Below are 27,760 nucleotides of genomic sequence, written 5' to 3'. Positions count from 1 at the left end.
GTAAAGAGTGAAAGGGTTTAAATATGTGGTGATGGAAGATGATTTTACTTTGGTTGGTAGGCACACAATACAATATACAGATCATGTACCATAGAGATGCACACTTGAAACCTATATGACCTTATTAACCAGTCACTCCACTAAATTTAATTTTAAAAAAGTAAAGGCTTTGATTCTAAACTGAGTTTTGAAAAAAGGCCCCTCCACCATCTCCATCATACCTTACTGGCTGCAAGAGTACTAAATTCTACAGACTATAGAAGCCAAACCCAAAGGGAATGTGTAAACAGAAGGTGCTAAGAGGTCTTCAAGTCAAATCAGCACTCTCTACCCTCTCCCAACCACTTATTCTCTTGGGGCTGTCCTTCTGCTTCTGGGAAATGTATGGGTACATTGATTCATTCACCAATGAAACATTTATATAGCACTTATGATGTGTCATTCACTTTCTAAGCCACAAAAAATACAGCCATAAACAAGACAGACTCACCTCCTGCCTGATAGACCTGAAATATCTAGTGGTGAGGATGAAAATGTATCAGGCAATTCCACCAGGATGGTAAGTGCAGAGATGAGCAGTCCAGGGTGCTAAATGGAAACTATGAGAGAGGGGCACTGACCCCGACAGTAGGGTTGGAGGAAGTAGTCTGAGTGGTCTGAGTGGAGACATAAACACCGAGAAGGCATAAGTCAACTAAAATAGTGAGTTGGGAAGAGGGGGAAGAGGGAACCACATGTGCAAAGACCCAGAGGCTAGGGATACTGTGATGAATTTGAGGAACTAGAAGTTTAGTATGGTTGAATTAGGCAAGCTGAGATCATTACCAGTCACAAAAGGAAATTTGGATTTTATCCTGACAATAAAAGGAGCCAAAAAGAGTTATAAACAGAGGACTGTCATATAAAATCAAGGAAACTGTTGAAGTAATCTAGCTGAATGATAATAGGGTGGTCTAACTAGGTAGTGACAGGGGAAAAGTATGAAAATGGATGCAAGTGAGCCTTAGAATGTAGACTCATAGACCTGATAATTGATTGGATGTGGGTGGCAAGAGAAAGGGGGAAGAATCAAAGTATAATTACAATAGGATGAGGGCCCCCAAGTTCTTCAGCCTGGGGTGCCTGCAGGGAAGTAAGGTACTGGCCAGATATATGGAGTATACAGATCATTAAAATACATTATGAACCCTGAGAAAGAAGACACCTACTAAGAAGGGCTTCTGGTGGCTAATAGGTTCAAATTTTACAACAGAGTCTAGCAGCCATTTCCATACAAGGGCCTCTCACACAAACTGCACTGCAGGGAGAAGTGCAGGCACTGAGCTGCCTGCCTCTGCACTGAACTGCCTGCTTGCACTGTATTTCTGCATTCAGGGCCAGCCCTTATTTAAAAAGTTTCTGGAATCTTATTTCAGCCAACAGAGGCTTGGTGCACAACATTCATGCACTGTGGGGTGAGGGGTGGGAGAGTGTTTTGAGAGGAAGGAGGTCCCTCATCCTGGTCTGTGCCCTCTCGCAGTCTGGGACCCCTTGGGGGATGTCTCCCTGCTGGGTTAGGCCCACTCCCGACACTGTCCTTAGCACTGCCTTGGAGGTGCTCGCCAGCTGTGAGTCCGGTTTCTGACTAAGTGGCACTCCCCTTGTGGGAGCACACTGGCCACCAGGGGCAGCTCTGTGGTGAGCATCTGCCTCCTGGTGGTCAATGCACATCATAGCGACTGGTTGTTTGCCATTTGGTCGATTTGCATATTAGCCTTTTATTATATAGGACTGAAGCTTTCCCCAACAAATTGGAGCTATGCAGCTCTGACCAATCAGATTGGCCCTATTCTGCCCAAGTAGGACAGTGTCTTTGGATCAATCAAACTGCAATTGGCATGAGGACAGACCAATCAGAGACTAGGAGTGGAGACTTCTGTCCTTATAAGCCAGATCCTCTGTGGCTCTGAAAGTGTACTTTCTCTTTCCACCAAAGACTGAAGACGGGTAGAAACCAAATTAGCCAGAACAAACCAAAGCACAGAGGAGCAGACCAGCAAGGAGCAGAGCAGAGCTGTCTAGCTGGAGAGAGGCCTGGCTCCAGGGCTGCCTCAGAGCCCTGCCATTCTCACAGCAGTGCTGTATCACTGCTGAGCCCTTTTGCACTGAATAAAGTCTCCTTCTTCACTGCACCCCAAATTTGGGATTCCTGTTGGAACTGAATTGGTGCCAATAGCCATCAATTGACAAGATCCACGCAATTTGTCTTAAAGGACCCTCAGAGGGTGGACACAGCCAAGGGACAGGAAGACAAAGGAAGGGTTTCATTGGGCACAAACGCATTAATGTAAGCTGGAGGGACTAATAAAGACATCTTCACAAAGTCTGAAGCCAACTTTTAATATTGAAAGTAGTCGCATCTTCCTTTCTGTGAAGCCAGCATAACCATTAGCCTCTTAACTTACTCAGCTAACTAGCCGGTGAAGCCAGGCAATCAAAGAAAAAGGTAAGCTATACAAAGCATGGCATGACAGGGGGAAATGGATGCTTTTTCACAGAATTCACATCAATGCATCAATGGCTGATTAGAATACATCCTCTTCTTGGTTGTAGGACATGTCTGACTCCACACCATCAATGCCTTCATAACTGTAGTCTCTATCATTTGAGGTCACATCACTTTTGCTCTTCTTCCTTTTCAACAGCTTTCCTCCCTGCAGGTCCCATGGCTCAAACACGGCAGAACTCACAGGGTTAAGTCCTTTGGCAAATGGAACTTCAGCCCCATCCGGGTCAGCTGAATCGGAATGATTGGCAGGGGGCAAAAGTCGGTCACTCCGTAGTCTCTTTCTCATTTCTTCTTCTTTTGTCTGAAAGGCAGAATTGAAGAATGAAAAAGAGTCCAGATAATGTCCTCTTTGTTTTCATTAATATTGCCTGTAGTTAACGTTTATGGCTTCCCAATTTCATTATCTAGTCATTTAATAAACCCACGCTTAGGAATTACTGTTGAAGAAGACAGACACACTCCCTACCCTCATGGAGCTTCTAGTCCAGTCGGAAAGGCCCAGCAGAGAGATGGACATGAAGACTGTGGGAGGGATCTGGGGGCCCTTGTGCAGGGGCTGCAGAAGCTCTGTGATGGTCTGTCAGGCCTCCTCTCCCCTCCCTCACCTCCCCTCACCACTTAGCACCAACTAAAGTTTTTCTTTTATCATATGAAGAGAAGCCCACACTTAGTTCTGAGAATTGGATATTGCTTCTTTAGATGAAACCAACCATTTTCAAGACATTGCCTTATGTCTTCGCCACCCACGAGAAAAATTAAACATACAGTGTAAGAAGCATACAGATAAGGAAGATGATACAAATCCACACAATTTGGCTAAGCGCTGCTGAAAGGAAAGGCTCATCTCGGCAGGCAGCACCGCCCGCCCCAGCCCAGGTACCTTCCTGCGCTCAGCCACCGCCTGCATCTTCTCCTCGATGTCCTTCATTGTGAAATCTGTTACTTCCTTTCTGACCTTGAGTTTTTTCAGCCTGGCAGGTGGCTTTCTCAGTGGCTTCTCAACCGTGTTCACCTGGAAGAAGACACTTTTTAAAATGGAGGATCTCATTGGCAAAGAGAGGCCGAAGGTAAAATAAACCCAGTTTAAAATGTGAAACCTAAAAATCTAAACTTTACAGTGTCCAACTTAAAAAACAACATGAAAACTGGTAACAATAAACCTGAGTCCTAAAGAAAAAAAAAAAAAATCCAGTGGTGCCTAAAAAAACAACAGTTTATTACCAAAAAAACATAGAAGAATGCATTAATGTTCTGAAATTGGGTGAGGACTCAGGAGAAGAAAAAAAACACAAAACAAAACTTGAGAACAAACACAAGATAGAAAAAGGTAGTGGATGAGTAATGAATTTGTGATGCAAGATATAAAGTTAAACCCGATGATTTTGTAATATGCATGAACTACAAATGACTTTCATTTGGGATGGAGATTAGTTCCCAATACTTCTGGTCACAGGGAGGGGAGAATTAACCATTACTGGGCAGCAACTCTGTGCTGGGCTTTGATGTTGGTACTTTACAACTGTCACATTGACAGCAGAAAAAAACCATCCCATCTACACTAATAAAAGGGTAATATACTAATTAGACTAGATAGACCAGACAACCTTCTTGACAAAGGCGGGGGCATGGCTGGCCTGCAAAATGCCCACAGCCCCTCGCCCAGTCCTTCCTGCCCCCCAGTGGGGACTCCCACCTTGATTGGGGGCATGGCTTGCCTGAAAACTGCTGGTGGCCCCTCACCCCGGCTGGCCCCACCCCCAGAGGGATCTCCCACCCTGATCCAGGACCCCCTTCAGGGCAGACCAACTGGTCCCCACCAGTGCACCAGGCCTCGAACCTATATAATAAAAGGATAATATGCAAATTGACCCTAACCGCTGGACCAGTCATCTCTTGGTCCCTTTTCCCAGCTGGCAAGCTCCAATTGCCTGACGGCCACCTGTGGTGGGGGTGGGGCCGGTGAGCTGGTGGGAACAGCTGTCCTCTCGGTCCCTTCCCCCAGCTGTCAGGCACTGATTACCCGATGGTGAAAGGGGAACCGGGGGTGGGTGGCAGAGGGCTGCAGGGCCAGTGGTGGGCAGCTGGGGAAGATGACCCTAATCATAGGCCCTGGGCCTAGGGACCATACTGCACTTGAATTTCATGCACCCGGACTGTTGTTTCATATGAATGACAAAACTTTAAACAGTTCAAAGCAGTAATAATGGCTTTCCAATGATAATTTCTAGCTTCAAAAAAAAGTTACATTGTTGTAAAGAGTTTATAAAGAAAGTTTTCACATTTATTCTTTTAAAAATTGGGTTAAAATAACATACATTAATTATAAAAAATTTAAATGATACATAAATAATCTCCTAATACTCTGCTGGTCCATGTGGCCTCTGATCATGTACATCTGTAATGTTTAGTCAGCCATAAATGGGATTATACCACAGACATTGCCCTGCAATTTGCCTTCCTCACTTAATATGGATGTCTTTTTAGCTCACTATATATGGATTTATTAAGACTGAGGGAGTTCTTAATGAACTCCAAGGTTTCATTATAAAGTGAACTGAATAGATAATTTCTCTAAAGATGTTTGAAGACAAAAGAGATATTGATATCCATTGTAATATCTAAAAGACTGTCTTGTCAGACTGCAATACTGTGAGTATCGAGAAAATGAATCTAAGAGAGACAATTTAGCATAGCAGAAAAGGCACCAGAAAGACCTGGGTTTGAATCCTGGCTCAGCCATGGTGTGGCTTGGCATTAAATTCTGTAACGCTTGCCTTCCTCATTTGTAAAATAGGTTTAATAATACTTTTTCATGGGGTTATTTTTCTTAAGGAGGGGAGGAGAAGAAGATCTTAGCCACTCAGTAAATAGAAATTACTTTTGCCGGCCAGGGTTGTTCAGTGGTTGAGTGTCAGGGCACATGAGGGCTCAATCCCTAGTGTGGGGCATGCAAGAGGCAGACCATCAGTGATTCTCTCTCATCATTGATGTTTCTATCTCTCTCCCTCTCAGAAATTAATAAAAATATATTTTTAAAAAGTGCAATTTACTTTTCATTTGATGAAAACAGTGATTTCTCAACCGACCCCGCCCCCATCACATGGAATCATAACCAAGATGTAGCGTTTGTCACAATAGGGAGAAAAGAGAGTTGGAATCTCGGGGCCAACAGGCAAGGGGCTGGGCTTTACCCCCGGCCTACCACTGATACTTACTGTGTGGCCTGAAACAAGGCACCTTCACTCTTTGTGCTCAGTTTTCTCAAATGTAAAAATAATGAGGGGGCTGGGATGGCTAAGCTTCCTTCCAGCTTTAAGATTTATGATTCTCAGAAAGCCTTTTAAAGGGGAAATATTTCTCTAAGTTTTGGCTCGGTTACAGCCTTGAGAAGTTTTATATGGTGAGTGGTTCATTACAAATAACTGGGACGGTCCTAGCTGGCTTGCTCAGTGGTTGGAGCGTTGGCCTGCAGACTGAGGGTCAAGGGTTTGATTCCAGCCAAGGGCACCTACCTCAGTCCCCCTCGTGTGGGAGACAACCAGTCAATGTGTCTCTTTCACATTGATATTTCTCTCTGTGTGTGTGTGTGTATGTCTCTTCCCCTCCCTTCCATTCTCTCTCTCTCTCTCTCAAAAACAAAAACAAAAACAAAAACAAAAAAAACAATGGAAAAAATATCCTCAGATGAGACTTAACAAAAGAACAAACCAAGGGCAGATAAAAAAAAAATTGGAATATTTGTCAAAGGAACTTCCCCTTCCCCATTACTGTATTATTCTTATGACAATGGTTTGTGGGCTTCCTACTGGCCAAAGCCATATGCTGAAAAAGGGACCTATTTGCTAGGGAGGTTCAACTAGAGATACAGTGAAGTCAGTATGAAAACAGGTTTTGTGGGGAGTTCCATCATAGAGGCTAAAAGAACATGAGATGGTAAAGGAAGGACCCTATAAAGGAAGCTTACATAGGAGTGAGCTTGGCTAAAATAATCAGATCAGGAGTTCTGAGGGAATTTAGGATTTCCTGTGTGGGTGGGCTTTTCCTGTGCCTCTATTCCAAAATGATGCGGATAAAATCATGTACTTCCTCCCCATTTTGGAAGTTAATCCTACCTGGGCAGCCCAAGACCTTTTCTGAGTTTGACATTTTAAGTGAAAGTATTGAAAGAACTGAGGAAAAATATCTGTATTCTTTACCACTGAATGTTAGGAAGTCAGAATTTATCAACTGTTGGCACTTAAAAACGACAACAAAGATCACACTATACTTAGAGAGTTGTTTCCCACAGAAACAATTTAAAAAATCAACTTCAAAACATATAGAGCCCTGCCTGCTGTGGCTCAGTTGGTTGAGCATCCTCCCAGGCACAGAGAGGTCACAGGTTTGATTCCTGGTCAAGGCACATGTCTGGATTGCAGGCTCCATCCCCAATAGGGGCATGTAGGAGGCAGCCCATTGATGTTTCTCTCTCATTGATGTTTTTCTCTCTCCATGACCCACTCTTTCTCTCTTTAAAAACCAATAAAAATGCATTTTAAAAAAATCCCTATAGAGGTTACTGGTTTCATAATTTTAAGAACACCACTGGAGGACTGCCATGTCCTAAGATGCTGTGATAAGATTTGGGTCTTTTCCCCAGCCAATAAACTGTATAATATTACTTCTTGCATCCACTGTGTATTCCTCAGAGCTTCCTTAATTAACTATTGACCTACAGATGAACCTACCTTGGCTATGGCCCCACACTGGAGCCTTGTGCATAAAATAGGCCAAAGCTTCTGGAAAGAGATGTATCATTCCTGCTCTGTCACTGCTAGACCTCCTGAGGAAGGCCAGTCTGAGCTGTAACTGGCATTATTGGTCTTTACCCAGTGACTTCCTCCTCAACAAAGTCCCCCTGAGGTTCAGCAAATAATGTTAGAGACTGATGCAATGTGGACAAACACCCTAATTGCACTAAAGGTTACCAAGTAAAGAAGTTGCTGAGAAGGGAATAAATTCTGACCAGGGACAGGAAGAGTTGATAGAAAATTCAGAATCTTATGTAGGAGACTCAGGGCACCCTAAGAGATAGGGAGAAAAAAGTATGGGATGAAAACCACCTAAAGTGGTTAATAGCTATGTGAATAAATGAGAACCAATCACATCTCTCTAAAGAGATACATTCCAATCCATACACATCTATAATAATAAAAGCTAATCAGACCAGATGTACTTCCGGACGACCTTCCAGATGAAGCTGGGGCTGCAAGGGAAGCCTGGGTCCTGGGTGCCAGAGGTAAGCTGGTACCGGCAGCTGGGGAAAGGAAGGCCTACTCTTGCACAAAGTTCGCGCATCGGGTCTCTAGTATTTACATGTGAGCATAACACCAACACACATAATACAACCAGTTATGTCTCATTAGAATGTTTTAAAATATACTGATTCACTTAGTCTGATATTTAGTTTCTAAATATTATATTTCTTACATATCATTATATTTTGTCTGAGTGAACATAACATCTAATAGTATGAATATGCCTGAAAGCAGATTATCCAGAGGGCAATATGGAATTGCTGTAATACAATAGTTGCTAACAAGCAAAAGATGAAAATTAAGAAAGAAAAAAAAGGCCAAAAGGGGCTCTGTGGTGGGTTTCTGGAGAGACTGGCTCACAGGGGAGTCCCCGGATTCAGAAAATAGACAAAGGACCCTCATTTTTCAGCATCTTTTATTATATGTTACTCTTTAGGGGTGTCGAACTCAATCAGAGAAGGGGCCAAAATCTAAAATCCAGCCTAAATCGCTGGCCAAATGGTTTACTGAACAGTCATAAACTGTCATTGTGATGGAAACGCAGTGGAGTGCAGTGATGACAGCGCGGTGCGGGCCACATTGCAAGGCCTGGCGGGACGGATTTGGCTCGCGGGCCTTGTGTTTGACACATGTGCTCTAAATGATAACTTAATTAAAGATAACCTGGCTATGTCTAAAATGCCCTTGTATTTAAGTATATTATTGGTGTACATAAGTCTTGTTTCTAAAAGTATTCTCATATCTATTACTCTTCCCCCCTGCCCCATAATATTTAAAAAGTTTTTTTAAGCAATAAAGAAATAGTGTTTTCATGTCTGACTGGATTTATCACATCACCGTAACTGAAGACATTAACATCCCCTTTTGTTTCCCTTCACTCTGGTTTGTTTTTTAGCCAATTTTTATCATTTGTTTCCCACCCTGCCTAAAAATATTATTAAATATTAGATACTTAAAAGTATTAGCTATCTAATAATATTTCTATCCTTAATATGGTTCCCCTTTCAATCCCTCAAGTTTAACTCTCATCTTTTCTCAGTGGCCTCATATCTTACCTTAAACTAGACAAGGCACCTGGAGCCTGACACACTTCTGTTCTTAACTACACATGAATTGGAGATTTTCCCTTGACAATGAGCAATTACAATATATCTTCCTTCATTTTCATATGCTTCCTGGGTATAATCTTAAGGTTATAACTGCTAATATGTTATATTGTTAGGAATACTTCAGAATTCTCTTCACAGTGACTGGGGAATTTCAATTTCAAAAGCTTCAACCCTGCCGAAACCGGTTTGGCTCAGTGGGTAGAGCGTCAGCCTGCAGACTGGAAGGTCCCAGGTTCAATTCTGGTCAAGGTTCGATGTACCTCGGTTGCGGGCACATCCCCAGTGGGGTGTGTGCAGGAGGTGGCTGATCGATGTTTCTCTCCCATCGATGTTTCTTACTCTCTATCCCTCTCTCTTCCTCTCTATAGAAAAATCAATAAAACATATTAAAAAAAAAAAGCTTCAACCCTTCTCAGCTCTAGGATGAAGTGGGAGGATGTGTGCATGTTTGTTGAAACTGCAGGGCAGTGGTTCTCAGCCTGGGCTGCCCCTGGGAATTCCTGGAGCTTCCAGCCCAGCCACTGGTCCCAGGTGGAGCCTGGGCACTGGGATTTTGAAAGCTTCCTTGGTGGTTTGAGTGTGCAGCCAGGTTAAGAACCACTGCACTAGGCAATAAAAGGTCAGGTAGGGATTACTGCCGGCATGTTGTAAATCTCAGGTCAGGGCTTCTTGGCCCAATTCCAAAGCAAAATCAAAACAAAACATGTCCCCTTCCCCCCAAAAAAACACACATAAAAAACCCACAACACCACACACACACACACACACACACACACACACACAAGAGCTGTATTATTCTTGCCTATCTCTGCAGTCCTGTCACATTTAAATCCTGAGAACACTCCAGTTATGCTCCTGACAACCATTCTATCTCTATAGAATATGAAAACAGCCTTCATCATTGGCTCACTTAATGATGTTATTGCAAGTCAAGTGAATAGTTTTTTGTTTTGTTTTTTTTAAAGAGACATCTTTTCATGATATGGCTCATTTTAATTAACTCTGTTGATGCCTTTGCAAGGTCTGAGTCTGAACTCATTCATCTCTGGCGTTTGAATCACTAGAAAATGTTTTAATGCTATTCCTGTTGATATTGACATCAAAGTTCCATAGCATTTCCCTTAAGAAGGCGTCACTTAGCTACTTGACATTTCCATAGTCTATCCACCTCCAGATTGCTCTCCTGTCTTTTTCTTTTAACACACCTTCATTTTTTTTTTCACCCCCACACTCAAGACTCATCTACAGCTAGAAAAAAATCTGTCTTCTCTTTCTGTATTAAAGATGCATTGTTGTTGGTACTTTCAAACAAGGTACTCCAAAATTGGATTGTGCTACTGTACAAATGCAAATTGTCATTATGTTGACATATTTTCCATTTTATGGTTCATTTTTACCTTCCCCTTTCCCCATATCTTCTTGTTATTGGCAGCCTGATAATATAATTTGTAAGGTTTAGCAATCTCTTTATTCCCCCCACCTCCCCCAAATACTTTGTACGGGGCTTATTTTTCTTCTTCAAAAGAAAATGCCACTTTAGATTTTATTCATGAGTACTCAGCATTTCCTAAATTACCTTCATTCAAACACTTAGTGACTTGGCCTAGGTGCAAACTCTATTTAAATAATGTGTCTTTTGCCGAAACCGGTTTGGCTCAATGGATAGAGCGTCGGCTTGGGGACTGAGGGACCCGGGTTCGATTCCGGTCAAGGGCATGTACCTTGGCTGCGGGCATATCCCCGGTAGGGGTGTGCAGGAGGCAGCTGATCGATGACTCTCCCTCATCGATGTTTCTAGCTCTCTGTCTCTCTCCCTTCCTCTCTGTACAAAATCAATAAAAAAAAAAAAAATTAAATAATGTGTCTTTTTATTCCCAGCTGACTGTTTTCCCTACAACACAAGCCATTGATATAATTTCTGGACTCTATTGTCACCATATCTGTCTCTTTTTTTTCTTTCCCATCCATCCCCCCTCACCCCCACTCCTCAGGCTTCTTTTCTTTGTTATTTCTTCTATTATCTTCTTTCTTTTGCCTATGCATTAGGATTATTGGTGCTGCCTCAGTGAACTGGTTTATAAAACAAAATAAAAAAGCATCAACAAAACCTGTTATCCTCTTCACAAATTTGCACAGAACTTATTAAAAAATTAAGCCACAACAAGTTAAAATCAGAATAAATATATAATTCACATTAAAGGAAAAACAATGATAGATTAGTCAAGATGAATCAACAAAGAGAAATAAGAGGAAACCCATTTCTATAACTGCATTTTCTCATATTTGACACCTTAGACTGTGTATATAAATATATAAGCTTATCTGGTTTAGCTTTGGTATTAAGGCTTCTTTTCTTATTGGATAAGTCAGAATTCAGTTTTATATTTATAGTTCCTAGTACATAGGCAATGCTTAATAAAAATTGCTGAAAGAATGAGGCATGTTATTCAATGGGGCTTATTGTGCCTCAAATTTAGTAAAACCCAAGGTATGCTTTATTGAACTCATCAAACATTAATGATTAGGGTAATTCTGAATCCTTAGTGAAGGAGAGTGTGCAGAAAGGTGAGCAAATTTATGGGAGAAAAAACTGGTTTAGATGAATGCTGTCTGTACTGTGACTATAAGATGCATATACTGGAAATAACTTGTGATCAATCATATTCTATTGTTATTTTTAACTATAAGCTAAAGTTAATTATAAAATTACTTGCCATGACATCGTATGATTCTCCATTTCTAGATACTCTGCTGTGGCTTTGTATTATTCCTTGAACAATTAATTCCTCCAGGATGTCTGATGACTTTTGTCGCTCTCGATTCTCTAGGGGTTGCAGCTTATGGATTAATCCATTGGTTGTTAAGTCTTCCAAGGGGGCGGGGGGGAGAAAGCAAAATTTAAAATTGAAGAGATTATCAATCAAATACCGTATTTTTCGGACCATAAGACGCATTTTTCCCCCCCCAGAAGTGGGGGGGAAAAGTCCCTGCGTCTTATGGTCCAAATATAGCCTACACATATACTTTAAAAAAAAAGTTTTTTTACTTGCCCGGCTCTGTGTGGTCTCTGTGTGCTTGCCCGGCTCTAAAATGGTTCTAAATGCTGCTGTTTACTTTACAGGGTTGATTACATGTGTTTATGACTGTGATGTTGGGTTTTAATGCACATAAAATATTTTAGGACACTATTTGTTTCAGAATCTTTTTTTCTTCATTTCCCTTCTCTAAAAACTGGTGCGTCTTATGGTCCGAAAAATACGGTACTAATGAATGCCATATAAGTCATGCTATTTAATTAAATCTTACACTCATCACTCTTAGCTAAATATCTGTTTGTATTATAAATCTTTGAATCCTTTGAAGTTCAAACTCTTACTGTTCTAACAGCGGATACACATCAACATAATATACTGTTTACTGAACAGACACCATATACACATAACAAAAAGTCTTTCATGTGCTGCTATGTACAAGCTTTTTGTTGTAACAACACTTGTACATTTGGTACAGCTACATGGGTTCGCTGCGCTAATTATAAAGCTAAGCCACAGCTGAGAATGGGATGTTCTTTGGTGACTCTTCTGAGCTGCAGTTGGTTTCTATGCTTTGTATTCAGAAGATAAACAGCACGGTGTCGCCAAGAGACTTCTAGTTCTGCAACTCTGAGTTTACCATTACACCATGCTGCAAAGTCTACATGCCTTTTTGAAAAGAGTCTTTGAACTTCATCAGAATTGGAGTTAAGTGGTATCAGCTAAATTTTTATTAGTATCGATAATTCTAAAAATGGCACTGAAACAGTTTATAGGGGAGATTTTATAAACTTTAGGGGGGACAACCCCCATTACAAATCACTCAATTACAGAAATAAACAAGCAAGGATCCAATTTTATAACTTCACATTGTAAAACAAACACGCAAAGGGAGTCTTCAGAAATGAGCTATCTTCTATTTTGTAACCATCAGGAAGTCTGGATAGTAACCAAGTTCATTCATCTAGTGCAGTGATTCTCAACCTTCCTCGACCCTTTAATACAGTTTCTCATGTTGTGGTGACCCCCAACCATAAAATTATTTTCGTTGCTACTTCATCACCATAATTTTGCTACTGTTATGAATCATAATGTAAATATCTGTGTTTTCCGATGGTCTTAGGTGACCCTGCTAGCAGTTCTCAACCTGTGGGTCATTACCCACAGGTTGAGAACTGCTGCTGTAGAGCAGCAGTTCTAGTGGATGGAATCCTTTCATGAAAATGTCTAACCTGGGACTACATTAAGTACTTTCTTTGTTTTATAACATATAAATCAAACATCAACTCTATATGAGAGATATTATTAACTCTATTTTACAAAAAAACAAACAAACAAAAAAAAACTGATATGAGAGAGGTTAATTAACTTGCTCAAGGTGACCGGAATAGTAAGTAAATTAACTAGGATTTAACTCAAGTCTATTTGACTTCATCAGTCATGTTCTTTATCACCTCACTGTTCTCTTTCCAAACATGCCAAGTTCACCGCTCCCATTTGTCACGGATCCCTTCTCTTTCAAGATATTTCTAAAAAGAATGTCATTGTGGACACCTGTCTCTAACACAATGAAATTATCTTAATCATTTCAGTCTATTCTTTTCTGAATCCACGGAAGTATTTGGCTTGACATTTACAGTCGTTAACCTATACAGAAATCCTTGGACTCTGTCAAGTCATTCTGACTAGTTTTCATTATTTCTTGGGATACTGAAGAATTTTGAGGAAATATTTTAAAATAGCATTGTACTTCCTTGTGATTATAAAAATAATACATCATAAAATTTGAAAGTGTAGAAAAGAATAAAAAAAAGATAACAAAAATGTCCATTCTGTCACCATTCAGAGATCACAATTGTTAATATGTAAAATTTTAGTTTTAGAAATGTGCCATTACACATTGTGTTTCCTATGCAGTGGAACATTTACATTAGCATTTTCTCTATCCACTAGAAATTCTTCATGAGCAGGAGTATAAAAAGTGAAGTCACAGAAGAAAACAGCCAAAATCAAATATATTAAAAAATATAATATATTAAAAAATCAAATATATTAAAAAAAAAAAAAAAAAAAAAAAAAGAAAGAAAGAAAGAAAGAAAAGAAAACATGGGCAAGTTTGTTTTTGACCTTGGTGTGAGGAAAGGCTTTCTAACTGACTCAAAATCCGGATTCAGTAAAAGAAAAGACTGATGAATTTTACAGCACTAAAAAATTTTGTAGGGCCCCCAAACATACAACCTACAAAAAAAGTAAAATACAGATATCACATACCTCCTGATTAGATTTTACAGAGAGGAAGGGAGATGGATAGAAAGCTAGAAACATCGATGAGAGAGGAACATTGATCAGCTGCCTCCTGCACACCCCCCACTGGAGATGTGCCCGCAACCAAGGTACATGCCCCTGACAGAATCGAACCCAGGACCCTTGAGTCCACAGACTGACACTCTATCCACTGAGCCAAACCAGTTTCAGCTATAATTTTTGACATTCTTGCTAAAAATGCATAACTTGGACTTAATCATGAGGAAATACATAAGACAAACGCAAACTGAAGACATTCTACAAAATAAATGGTCTCTATCTCCAAATATATCAGGGTTTTAAAGGACAAAGAAAAGCAGAGGGATTGTTCCAGAATAAAGGAGACTAAAACAACATGACAACTAAATTAAACATGAGATTCTGAATTAGCTCTTGAACCAGACAGGTATAAAACAGGTTTGTAAGACAATTGACAAATCTGAGTATGATCTGTAGATGAGATAGCAGTGCTGTGCCAATGGCAGTTTCCTGACTCAGAACCTTGTACTGGGATTTTGCAAAGAATGTCTTTGTTTTTAGGAAATACTTGTTGGTGTATTTATGAGTAAATTATCTTTAAGTCTGTAACTTACTCTCAGAAAAAATATACTTGTACATGAGATGAGGAGAGAGGGAAGAAGGAACGAAGGGCAAAGAGGACTATGAAAGCACAAATGTGGTACAATGTTAACATTTGTGGAATTTGGATGAAAGAATATAGGCATTCTTTGTTTTCTGAAGGTTTTCTTCAACCTGAAATTATTCAAAATAACAAAGTGTTTCCTCCCCTCCATGGGAAATACTTGGGAAATATTAGTGTGAAACTTGAAATTTTTGCCCTGGCAGGTTTCTTAGTGGTTAGAGCATCTGACCACAGACCGAAGGTTCACCAGATGGATGATTCCTGGTCAAGGGCACTACCTCAGTTGCAGGTTTGATCCCCAGCCCCAGTTGGGGCTCATATAGAAGGCAACCAATCTCTCTCTCTCTCTCTCTCTCTCTCTCTCTCTCTCTCTCTCTCTCTCTCTCTCTCTCTCTCCCCCCTTCCTCCCTTCCACTCTCTAAAAATCAATAGAAAAAATATCCTTGGGTGAGGATTAAAAAAAATTTTTTTTTCAAGAAATTTTTAACAAATATACCCTGTAGACATGAAGAGCAGGGATGCAGAAAGCAAAGGGTTGTGTGTAGGGGAGAGGGGATTGGGTAGAGAATGAATATAAAGCTTAAGGCAACAGCATGGATGGAACTGGAGAGCATTATGCTAAGTGAAATAAGCCAGGCAGAGAAAGATAAATATCACATGACCTCATTCATTTGTGGATTATAATGAACAACATAAACTGATGAACAAAAGCAGATCCAGAGATAGAGAAACATAGATCAGAACGTCAAACCTTAGGGAAGGCAGGGGAGGGTGGGGGTAAAGGGGAGAGATCAACCAAAGGACTTATATGCATTCATATAAGCCTAACCAATGGACACAGACAACAGGAGAGTAAGGGCATGAATGGGGGGGGCGGGTAATGGAGGAATAAGGACACATATGTAATACCTTAATCAATAAAGAAATTAAAAAATAAAGCTTAGGACACAGTTCCTACTCATTTTGTGGTAAGAGCTTTCTTGAGACCTAATTTATGCAACATTTTGGAAACATCTGCTTTGGTAGTTCACGCCCTCCCCATGCGGGTCCCTTGTGGCACTGTCCTGCTCCCCTGTGGTCCTCCCCATCCTGCTTCAACAGTGTAGGGCTGGCAGGCCGACTGTTCTAGGCCACACCCAGGTTCCTGTTAACCTCCAGTCTGTTAACACCATAGATACTGAGCATCCATGTTGCAGTGTAGGAGGGATTTTCAGAGAAAAAAAATACGTGCTGAATTTTCAGAGAGAAAAAAAATATATGCTGGTGCAATGCCCCAGAGGTGGGGGGTGGGGTGGGGGAAGATGGGGTGCCTGGTGGGGGGTGGTGATGAGTGTGGTGGGGAAGGGCTGCCCCTACACTGCATCTCCTGTCTCTGAGCAAGTTGAGGGCAAATGCAAAATTTGTAATAACCTGAATGTGCACGAAGTCCAAGAAAAAGAATCTCATTTATATCCTACCTATTTTCTAATTCTAACTTGTACCAAGGGAAGAATCTGTAGCAATGAAAAATGAAATGAAAGCTTTCACCCCAAATAAAAGAGAGTGCTTTTCCTTGAGGCCTGTTAAGTTCAATTTGTTTCAAAGGCTGATAAAATATAAATAAGAGCTCTCATCTCAGCATCAGGGGGTAACTGAAGTAAAGTGAAAACACGCTGTAAGAAAAATATTTAGAAACAAACTGTTTCAAAGGGCACACGAGGTCATAATTACTACTTTATATTTTGAAAGATTCTTTCATTGTAGATTTGCTGGTACTTTGGATGGAGAGACAGAGGAAACAGCTGATGCAGGTTTTATTTACTTTTTCAAATGTAGTACTTTCCCTTGAAAAAGTGGTAGCACAGTGCAGTTTAAAAGAATTTAACCAAAGCTCATGCAACTTCTATTCCCAAGGCCTATTACCAATCACCGATAAGCCTCTTAGTTAATGGGGGAAAAAGATGGCTTAATTATTCCCTGACTGGAAGATTCATGGCTAGCATTATTTACGCACATAAAGGAGATTTCAGGCTATATTCTAATGTCTAGAGAAGGGGACCTTACCATTTAGAGCACTCCCTGGCCACCAAACACAGACTATGAGATACATTTAGAGAAACAGTATTTTATGGAGATTAACATGAATGGGGGCTTTTACCTAAATTTATTCTTCTGTTCCTTCCAGTAGGAGATGGGGAACTTTCTGGAATGGTTCCGGGTAAGCTTTCCAACTGGATCTGTTTCTCCAGGCCTTCGGGCTCACCCACCGTGTCCTTGTGCAGGGCAGCCTCACGCTGGGGTCTGCAGTCCTCCCCAGAAGGAGCCACACCCACATCGGCCTGGGAAAATGAGAAAAGGGGAAAAGGGAATCGTTTTGTGAGAGTCAAGATTTCTTAGAAAATGGTTTCTTGGAAAACGAAAACAATGTAGCAAGACTTGACTTGTGGATGTTCAACTAACTAGTATCTGTGGGTATCCTCAAGTACCCAGTGCCCTGCAGATGCTACCTTAAACGGCATGATATCATTAAATTAGACCTTGGGATGGCAAGATTATCCTGGGTGGACTCAAAATGTAACCACCAGGTCCTTATAAGAGATCTGACTATGGAGGAGAAGGTGATGTGACGACGGAAGCAGAGAACACGTTACAAAGTGCTGTGGGCCAGGCCATGAAGGTGGGAAGGGCCACTAGGCAAAGGATCTAGGGATGCAGCCCTCGAGGCTGGAAGAGGCAGGGGAAGGTTCCCTCCTCAGAGCCTCTGAAAGAAACCAGCCTGCCAACCTCCTGACTTTAGCAAGTAGACCTGATTTTGTGCTTCTGACCTCCGATACTGGGAAAATAGAATTATATTGTTGTAAGCCACTAGATGTATGTTAATTTGCTATATCAGTCATAGAAAACTAATATACAGTTGACCCTTGAATGACACTGGTTTGAACTGTGTGCATCCACTTACACACAGAATTTTTTTCAATAAATATGGTCAGCCCTCTCTGTATCTGCAGGTTTTGCATTCGTGGATTCAACCAACTATGGATAAAAAACAGTATTTTCAACACTCTGCTGGGATGAGCAGATTCAGAGAGCCGGCTGTATGCATTGTTCTGCATCATTTTATCAAGGGACTTGAGCATCCTCAGATTTTTTGGTTTTTTTTAAAATATATTTTATTGATTTTTTACCGAGAAGAAGAGAGAGGGATAGAGAGTTAGAAACATCGATGAGAGAGAATCATCGATCAGCTGCCTCTTGTCCACCCCCTTCTGGGGATGTGCCTGCAACCAAAGTACATGCCCTTGACCAGAATCAAACCTGGGACCTTTCAGTCTGCAGGGCGACGCTCTATCCACTGAGCCAAACTGGTTTTGGCCCATCTTTAGGTTTTAATATGGGGGTGGGGAACTATCCTGGAACCAATCTCTCACGTAGACCAAGGGATGGCTGTAATTCAGTTTTGGGGAGTTAAAACTTATACATGCTTTTTCCACTGCAGGGGCATGATGGGCACCCCTAATACACTGCATTGTTCGAGGGTCAATGTAATATCTAATATGAATCGATTAGGTACAAGTTGTTATGTTGGACATTCTGAAAGATAAAAAAAGTAACAAATTCATAAGTGTCAAATATGAAAAGCAAAAATATTTCTGTGTAAAATTTTAAAAAATGAAACTAGCTTTATTGTTTTTGCTGATTAAAACAGTATTATAGCCCTGGCCAGGTAGCTCAGTGGGTTGTAGCATCCTCTTGATTCACCAAGATCATAGGTTCCATCTTCGATTAGGGCACATACAAGAATCAATCAATAAATGCAGAAATAAGGGGAACAACAAATGTCTCTCTTCTTCTCTCTTTTTCTAAAAATCAATAAAATAAAATAAAATAAAAGTAATATAGTTATAAGAGTAATTGATAAAATTTAATGGTAGAAAGTAATCATTTACCTGATTGCATTGTAGTACATTAGGTAACTACTAGAGGCCTGGGGCATGAAATTTGTGCAGGGTTGTGTGTGTCCCTCAGCCCAGCCTTTACCCTCTCCTATCTGGGATGTCAGACTGCCCGATCAGGCCTAAACGAGCAGTCAGACATCCCTCTCACAATCCAGGCCTGCTGGTTCCCAACTGCTTGCCTGCCTGCCTGATTGCCTCTAACCGTTCCTGCCTGCCAGCCTGATCACCCCCTAACCACTTCTCTGCCAGCCTTACTGATGCCTAACTGCTCCCCTGCCAGACTGTTTGCCCTCAACTTCCCTCCTCTGCCAGCCTGGTCACCCCTAACTGGCCTTTTCTTCTGGCCTGGTCGCTCCTAACTTCCCTCCCTTGCCAGCATGGTTGCTCTAAACTTCCCTCCCCTGCTGGCCCGGTTGTCCCCAACTGCTCTCCCCTGCAAGCCTAGTCCCTCCCCAACTGTCCTACTCTACAGGCCTTTTCCCTATCAACCGCCTTCCCCTGCAGGCCTGGTTCCCCCTAACTGTCCTACCCTATTGGCCTAGGTCCCCTTCAACTGTATTCTGCTGCTGGCCTGGTCACCCCTAACTTCCCTCCCATGCAGGTCTGGTCCCCCTCAACTGTCCTCCTCTGCTGGCCCGGTCACCCCTAACTGCCCTTCCTTGCAGGCCTGATCCCCTTTTACTGTCCTCTCCTGTAGGCCTGGTCACCTCTAACTGCTCTTCCGTGAAGACCTGGTTGCCTCCAACTGCCCTCTCCTGCAGACCTGGTCGCCCCCAAATGCTCTTCCCTGCTTGCCTGATCACCCACAACCGCCCTCCCCTGCCAACCATTTTGTGGCAGCCATCTTCTGTTCACATGGGGGCAGTCATCTTGAGTGTTGGGTGATGGCCAGTTTGCATATTACTCTTCATTATATAGGATATCATAATGTACTTAACCAAATCCTACTGAAGGACACCTAGGTTGTTTCTAACAAACAGTGATGCCATATCTGTGCATATGTAACAGCCTGAATTCACCCAATCATCCCATGAGGATAAACTCCTAGATGTGGACATGCCAGATCAAATAATATACACATTTTATATCAATACATGTTTCCAGAGGGCCCTCCATAAACCCTGTGCTGATTTACAGTCCCACCTTCTCCTTTTAAGGATGCCTATTTCTTCCTACCACAGTTCCTCTGCTTGTAAATAGGTCAGAGCACAGTGTGAAAGGGGCTAACTGTGATTTAGCACACCACTGATTCCCAAGTGCTGGTTGGTATCAAGTGTTTCATAGCTCTACAGTGAAGGAAGAAAAATAAGAAAAATGCTCAATTAATTCAATTTAAAGAACTGGAATTTATTTTTAGAAGAGGCATATTTTAAATACTGAATCTGTTCAGGAAAACACTTCTCATATTTCCTCTAACACTGTGACCCCTCTCTTCCAGTGCTGGCTTTTCTTGTATTGCTTGGTTTGCAACTTTCCCACTTCTCATGTAATAAAAGCTTTTAGCTGTTATCAGCCAACGTATTCTCTCATCTAAGACACATACTGAAGAGAGGAAGTCTCTTCATTAACCTAAGAAGAAACAGGAAAATAAACACCTTCTACAGAATAGTGTCTTCTGGTTATTCTTCTTTCTGTCAGTGATTTCACTTTTGAGCCAAGGGCTGTTCTCCTCCTCCCCCGAGTCTTCAAAGGGCCTCAGGACCCGCCCTCCAACCCCTGCCCTCTGTAGCATAACCCTATTATACTGACACAAGTCTGTACCTGTTTGGCTATAGCTGAAGGTGTTAAAGGGGAGAATGCTTGAATTGGGTCTTCATGAATGGATTTCTAGCGAGCAAAGAGGAAAGAACACTTTAGACAGAAGAAAAAGCACACAGAAAGTCAGAGCATGAAGCACTATTGTGTGTCCACTCTAGCAGAAACAGATTGAAGTAGAAAGTGGTAGGTGCTGAAGTGCGGAAGGGAAATCTTTTATGACGAGTAAAGGAGTTTGATTTTATTTTGAGTGCAAGAGTGATCCCTTGCAGGGCTGTCATGTAGGAAAGGAACGTAAATGATCACTTATGTCAAAAGCTCCACCTCCTAGGCAGCCATTGGCCCAGAAATATTAGAAAGGTAGGTGATAGGCCTCCACAGGCTTCAGTGTGAAGGCAGGAGGTCCCTTCTGGCTCTAAATTAGGAACTAAACAGAAAACATTCCTCTTTAAAACAGGGAAAGTAAATAAAAAGCAAGGACACTGGCATGAAACTTGGTATTTCTACAATAAAAATCAGACAACATTTTTTAAACGTTTGACCACTTTCTAGAAGTACTCCAACGTTCGAAGCCCCTCAGAAGCTACGTAGGAATCAGGAGGTTCTGGCCGCCCCATCACCCTCAGGTCCTTACAGTTCAGAGAGGGGGTTCTCTCTCTTGGTAGGGAGACTCACAGATCCTACCACTCTGTTTACATAACACGATCACTCCAGCTAAGCCAACATTAGTTTGTCGTGTTGAGGATTAATGAGTTCTGTGGCTCAGAACTGCATGGGAAGATAGGAAAAACCAACCAACTGAACAAACAAAGTAAGCAAACAAAAGCTCTACCGATCTGAAATATTAATTGGCACCAGAAGAAAGTCTGAGAGCAGCTATGTACTTTCTCTCTCTTTGTCTGTCTTTCTTTATAGACACAGTTGCTGCCATGCAGTCCCTGTAGAGTAAGGCCACTCAGGAAAATGGGGAGGACGGGGAGCTTTTTCAGCAGGAGGAGATGCTCTTGGCAGACAAAAACACATAACCCCTATATTTGGACTGATAGCCAGCCATATGCAGTATACTGCCAAACTAGTCATTAAAAAATTGAATCACTTTCTTACATCTTACACCAAATAGCTGTTGCCCTTAAAATCCCTCCTCAACCCCAATGTTAGATTCTGCATTCATAGTTCACCCCGATTTGGTTCTGATTGGTTGGTTTCTATGACAGTCAGTGTCAAAAGCTCCCCCTCCTAGGCAGCCATTGGCTCCTTGCACTTCACCCAGACTTGGTACTGATTGGTCGGTTTCTATGCCAGTCAGCATCTCTGGGCCTATCTCCAGGCCTGATCATAAAGGCAGGGCTGATTAGCAGCTGCCCCAGGCTGAACTGCTGACCTCTGGGAGAAAGAGAGAGGCTTGGCTGCTAGGGAGGCCCAGAGAGAGAAACTGGGTCTGATCACCCTGCTATTCTCTTCTGGCCTCATCAGCAGCCACTGCCACTGCTGATCAGCCCTGCCCCTCTCTTTCTTCAAGTGGTCAGCGGATCAGCCCGCTTGCCTGCTGCATGCGCAGCCTGGCGTTTGGTGGAGCCTCCAGTCTTTGTGGAAGTTACGATCCTGGCTCTTTATATATGGAGATAATGTGTCTACAAGCTCTGTTAGTGGCCAAAACTTAAGCTGTAGCAGATGAAACACAATCTTTCAGCATAAAATAACACATACCAGCCTTCAGGTTCTGGAGCATAAATTTAACTTTTTTTTCTCTTTTGTAAACTAAGAATGTCTTTCAAATATCTTATTTATGTGCAACACATTTTGGAAATTTTAACCCATTTTCATAATTTAGACTTGGGAATAGACATAGTTCAAAGACCAGAGATATCTACAAACTACGTAGTTAGACCTAGGCCTTGGGGATATGTGAAGGCAGTTTTCCTGTCCTGTCTGCACGCAGAGTATGTAGTTTCACACCAGAAGCGTCTATCTGTGCTGATCCTGGGGCAGGGCCGAGAGGGGGTGGGAGGTTTCATTTTCTCCCTGAGATGAAGTTGTAGCAGAAGCAGACTCAGTGTGTTTCTACATTTTTGTAACAGTTTTATTTTATACTTCATTGTATTGATTAATTTTCAACAAAACTGAAAAGCTGGTAATTCCAAGCAAACAGCTATACATATGAATCATCAGTGTTCCAAAACATTTTTGTAACAGTTTTATTTTATACTTCATTGTATTGATTAATTTTCAACAAAACTGAAAAGCTGGTAATTCCAAGCAAACAGCTATACATATGAATCATCAGTGTTCAAAAAAAAAAAAAAAAAAAAAAAAAAAAAAGCATTGATTTTAACTATAGGCAGGATTTTGTTTTGTTTGGTCTGCAAGTACTACATGTGTTCTAAAGCTTTTGGGAAACAACTTTTTCAAACAGCTTAGAGGGAGTCATTTATTAAGGTTCCTTGGAGCTTAAACTTTCTAAAACCAAATTATGGGCAGATACATTTTATAAATATATTTGTCCACATAAATACAGAGTTTGTTCTTCAACACTTATTTTTTCTACTTTAATTCTAATGAATGAAATAACAAATAGCAACTCTCAAAAAACAGTGAGAAACATGCCCTTGTAAAAATTGTACTTTAAGAAGTATTAAACTATTAAATCCTTCTAACTGACAATTGCTGAAACCGGTTTGGCTCAGTGGATAGAGTGTCGGCCTGAGGATTGAAAGGTCCCAGGTTCGATTCCGGTCAAGGGCATGTACCTTGGTTGCTGGCATATCTCCCTCTAACTGACAATAAATAAGAATTTTCTTGTCAAATATAGAAGATTTCCTCAATGAGAAGTTTCCCATCGTTTCTTATTATGCATTATTTTAGTGCAGCGACTTCTCACCACTTAGACTAAGGTCGTCTGCAGGTCTCGAGAAGTTTGATTCAGAAAATTTTAAAGTCATGCCACAAAGAAACATATATATTTCATGTAAGCAAACATATTCATCTAATTTTAAAGACATTGCCGAACTAGTGAACTCTCAGCCCTGTGAATTTATGAAGAAACAGTATGGTTCTGATAGCTAATGTTTAATTAATTATCATATCTTTCCCAGATTCTATATCCAAAGTCAAGTGCTCCGGATGGGGAAAGAGAGGTATATATGTGAGTTGATTCTGAATCTATTTTCAGGTTATTTTAATATTGTATTTCCTCCTTGCAGTCACTCAAGAAACAGTCATCAGTGCCTGGTTTGCAACAGGCACTGTAGTGAGCACAGAGATACAAAGATAAAACAAATTTCCTGGCCTCAAGCAGATGATAGCTCAGTGTGGGAAGCAAACATGGAAACACATACAATAAAGATGTTTGAAACATGATAAGAGGAGGTATAAGGTCAACTCTGTCAGCATGGTAACAAGGAAATGAAGAAGAATGTTCCTGAGTCAACTTGAAAGATGGGTACATATTTGCATGTGGGCCAAGAAAAGGGAGAAGGAAGAGTCTGAAAGGAGAGAAAATAGTGGCAAAGGCCTAGAGACTGAAACAGAATAAATTTGGGAACAATGAGTGGTAAGTAAGGTGTGATTAAAATGAATGTGGAGAATTTGACACAGCTTGAGGATGGCTAGGAAGGCATGCTAAGGATTCAGGATTTGATCTTACATAAGTAAACCCTATATAATAAAGAGGGAATATGCTAATTGACCCTCACATAGTCACAAAGATGGTGACATCCACAGCCAATAAGGAGAAAATATGCTAATTGACTGTCACACCCTCAAAGATGGTGGCACCCAGTCCCCTCAGCCCCACAGGGGCGGCAGGTGCATAGCAAGGCTGGGCCTGCCCCCAGGTGGGCCCTGCCACTCTATGTGCCTGCCTCCAGAGTCCCCCAGTCCCATCAGCACCCCAGCCACCCAGGGTAGGCCCAAGTTCTGGCAAGCCTCAGATGGCAGCTGTCCAGTCACCCAGGGCTGGCCTGAGGTGCAGGTAACCACACGGCTAAGGCTTATGCTTCCAGCAGTGGCAGCAGCAGAGGTGTGATGGGACATCACCTTCCCCTGATCGCCAGGTCACCTCCCGTCCCTGAGGGCTCCCAGATTGTGAGAGGGGGCAGACTGGGCTGAGAGACCCCCTCTCCAGTGCATGAATTTTCATGTACTGGGCCTCTAGTGTAATAATAATAATAATAATAATAATGATAATAATTGTAATAACTAATATTAAGCACTTTTTCTGTGCCATGCATTGGTATCATTCATTTACATGAATTGAATTAATTTAATCTTCACATCAACTCTATAAAATCATTATTATTAGTTATTCTCTTATTACAGATAAGGAAACTGAGGCAAGGGAGGTTAAATACTTGACCAAAGTCACACAACAAGTAGTGCATCCAGAAGTCCACCCTACGTAGTCACATTCTTGATTTCTGGTTTGTGTGCCTACCTAAGGGGCTGGTAATGTTTTTTTTCAGCAGAGGATGATATCAGATTTTATTTTGGTACGATCACTCTCAAGGCCATGTAGAAGGCTGAAGATGGAGGGCAGGTAGGGGTAGTTAGTGGAAGAAGAATCTAGATAGACCAATTTGGAGATTGTTCAAAGATCCAAACAAGAGGCAATGACTATCTCAGCCAAGAAATTCTAGAAGAAACCCAGAAACCCTACCAGGTCTTGGGAAGGCTTGGCCAAGGAGGACCTAGTGTATTTGACACACAGAGAACTTGCGAACTTGCTTTTTAGTGTGCCCTCCAGCTCTATACAAAAAATATGTTCAATTAAAAACCATATAATGGAACAAATGACAATGACCAGAAAAGAAACATAAATACTGAATATTTCTTATATTGAAGTCTTATATGTAATCATGCCAGAAAAATTACCGATTAAATAGAATTTTGGCCGAAGCCGGTTTTGCTCAGTGGTAGAGCGTCGGTCTGCGGACTGAAAGGTCCCAGGTTCGATTCTGGGCAAGGGCATGTACATTGGTTGCGGGCACATCCCCGATAGGGGGTGTGCAAGAGGCAGCTGGTCAATGTTTCTCTCTCATCGACGTTTCTAGCTCTCTATCTCTCTCCCTTCCTCTCTGTAAAAAAATCAACAAAATATATTAAAAAAAATAGAATTTTGTACAAAAAAGAATTAATACTTTAAATTACTTTAATATATATTTTGAGAAAAAAGAAACAAGTATTCCTTTATGTATGAATACAGTCCAAAGCAATACTGAGTAACAATAAAGATGAGCAAATTGTTCTCAGGAAGCCCATGGATCTAAGAGAGAGAAGAAGCCTAAACGAACATTTGTTTGGGCTCAGTCCTGGAGCATAAGTAGAATTCATCAGGTAGCCGGGAATAGGGCTAAGGAAGGGCACTCCAGGAAGGAGGAATGGAGTAGGGAAAGACATGCATGGTGATGAGGCTGGAAGAAGGAGCTCTGCACGTTCTTGGCTTGAATCAACCTTGGAGAGGGGCAGTGGGGAGTCCATGAGTGAGAAGGACTGGAGAGGAGAGGATGACATTAGAGAGATTGGTGGGACCAAATGCCAGTGGTTTTGCACACTCCAGAAAGCTTTTTCTTAGGAAGATAGGAGGCAGTGCGGGGGTAGACCCGCTAGGGTGATGACAGGAGAGGCAGAAAGACCCAGGAAGGGTAATTGGGTCCTAAAGGCAGCCCGTGACAGTTGGGGTGGGAAGTAGATGTTTTCTTCTCCTCCTGGGCTACAGGCAAATGCCCGAGTCTCAGCCTTCACTAGACCCTGTTTGTTTTTCACTCCAGTAGCCCAGTAGGTGTGCCTCACACAGACTGGGTGCTGTAACTCGCACTGAATAGCGTCTTACACAGTGCCCGTGGATAGGAAGTGTGTGCTCTTTAGGAAAGGTGACAGTATGGGCTTAGATCAGACTGGGCAAATTTATTATTAGTGTTCCCTTTCACTCGTAAAAGTATCCTGCTTTTGATGATAAATTATATGGTAACAGTATCTTTGGGTAACCCCTCTCTAAGGGTCCTTGGTGAGTTTTTAGTTTGTGGAAACTTAATGGTGGTGAGGATGGGAAGAAGTCATGGACCTCATTTCTGTCTGGCCCATCCCATCTCTCCATTCTGCACCCTGAAAAAATTCCCCTGCCTGTCTCCAGAAGAATTAAGAAGGATTCAACCTCGAGGGAGAGAGGAAAGAGTTTTGGAATGAGACTGTAGAATACTAGATTCTGTCTCCAGCTCTGCCCCAGACAAGCTGTGCAGCCTTGGGCAAGTTGTCCACCGCCTGGGCCTCATGGTCCTCAGAGGCAAGCGAGATCTCTTCCAGGGCTAATTAATTCCCAAAGGGCCCACTTTCCGGAAGCTACCAAACCACGCAGCTCCAGGCACCCTCACCTGCGCCTGAGCATCACCTCCAACCCCAGCTCTGTGCACAACGCACCACAGGTCACTTTTCCTGTCTCTGCCTGTGGGTGTGATCGCCTTCGCTAGCTCTTGAAACACAAAACTCTCTCAAAGCTGGTCCTAAAGCAGCAAGAATCCCGATTCAGACCGCAGTTAAACACTGGCCGAATACAGTTGGTCCTAACCCGCCCACCCTACCGCGCATTCCCTGTAAGCCCCAGCAGGCCTGCTCCAGCCCACTTCAGCTCCCCACAGGCGTGGCAAAGGCTTTATGCCATTTATTTTTCTGTTTTACCTTGAATCCCTCTTCCCAGCCCCTCCTCGGCGCAGGGACAAATCTCTGCTCCTCAGCCGGCTGGGAAGGTCCACAGCCCATGCTGCGCGCCGCGCTCCTCCGGCGGGGCCCGCTGTGCGCCCCCGCGCTCCGGGCCGTGTTCCCGCGCCCCAGCAACCCGCGCCCTACACCTCGGTCCCTGCTCCCAGCGCCTCCGCCTCTTCCACCTCCAGCACCTCAAGGCGCTGGGCACCTGAGCAGTTGCCGGGAACTGTTGCCATAATAAACCGAATCACCGGAACCTGGGAACTGGGCGGCGAGGGAACTTCTGTAACTGAAGACTGGAAGACGGAAGACGTCTGAATCACACCTGAGATGCAAACAGCGGCGCTCTCCAAAGCGAACCGAGGCAAGGGCCAGCTGCTGGCCGAGTTAGTGTTTAAAGTATCATAATCATAAGCATCCTGCGTGGACTTTATTTTCTCTCTC

At 42.2% G+C, this 27,760-nt stretch overlaps 1 protein-coding gene across 1 annotated transcript; it reads right to left on the bottom strand.

Moving 5' to 3' along the window:
- Positions 1-2,359: 2,359 nt before the first annotated feature.
- Positions 2,360-27,760, bottom strand: STMND1 (stathmin domain containing 1). The gene is made up of 5 exons (XM_036447022.2): positions 27,293-27,760; positions 17,071-17,251; positions 11,669-11,820; positions 3,429-3,560; positions 2,360-2,849 (listed from the first exon to the last, which is right to left on the bottom strand). Exons 1-5 carry the CDS (start codon positions 27,371-27,373, stop codon positions 2,565-2,567), a joined length of 831 nt encoding a protein of 276 aa, XP_036302915.1. The 5' UTR covers positions 27,374-27,760; the 3' UTR covers positions 2,360-2,564.

The sequence above is a fragment of the Pipistrellus kuhlii genome, unplaced genomic scaffold (genome assembly GCF_014108245.1).
Source record: "Pipistrellus kuhlii isolate mPipKuh1 unplaced genomic scaffold, mPipKuh1.p scaffold_m20_p_2, whole genome shotgun sequence".
NCBI classification, from domain to species: domain Eukaryota; kingdom Metazoa; phylum Chordata; class Mammalia; order Chiroptera; family Vespertilionidae; genus Pipistrellus; species Pipistrellus kuhlii.
This window is presented reverse-complemented; position numbering and strand designations above follow the sequence as displayed.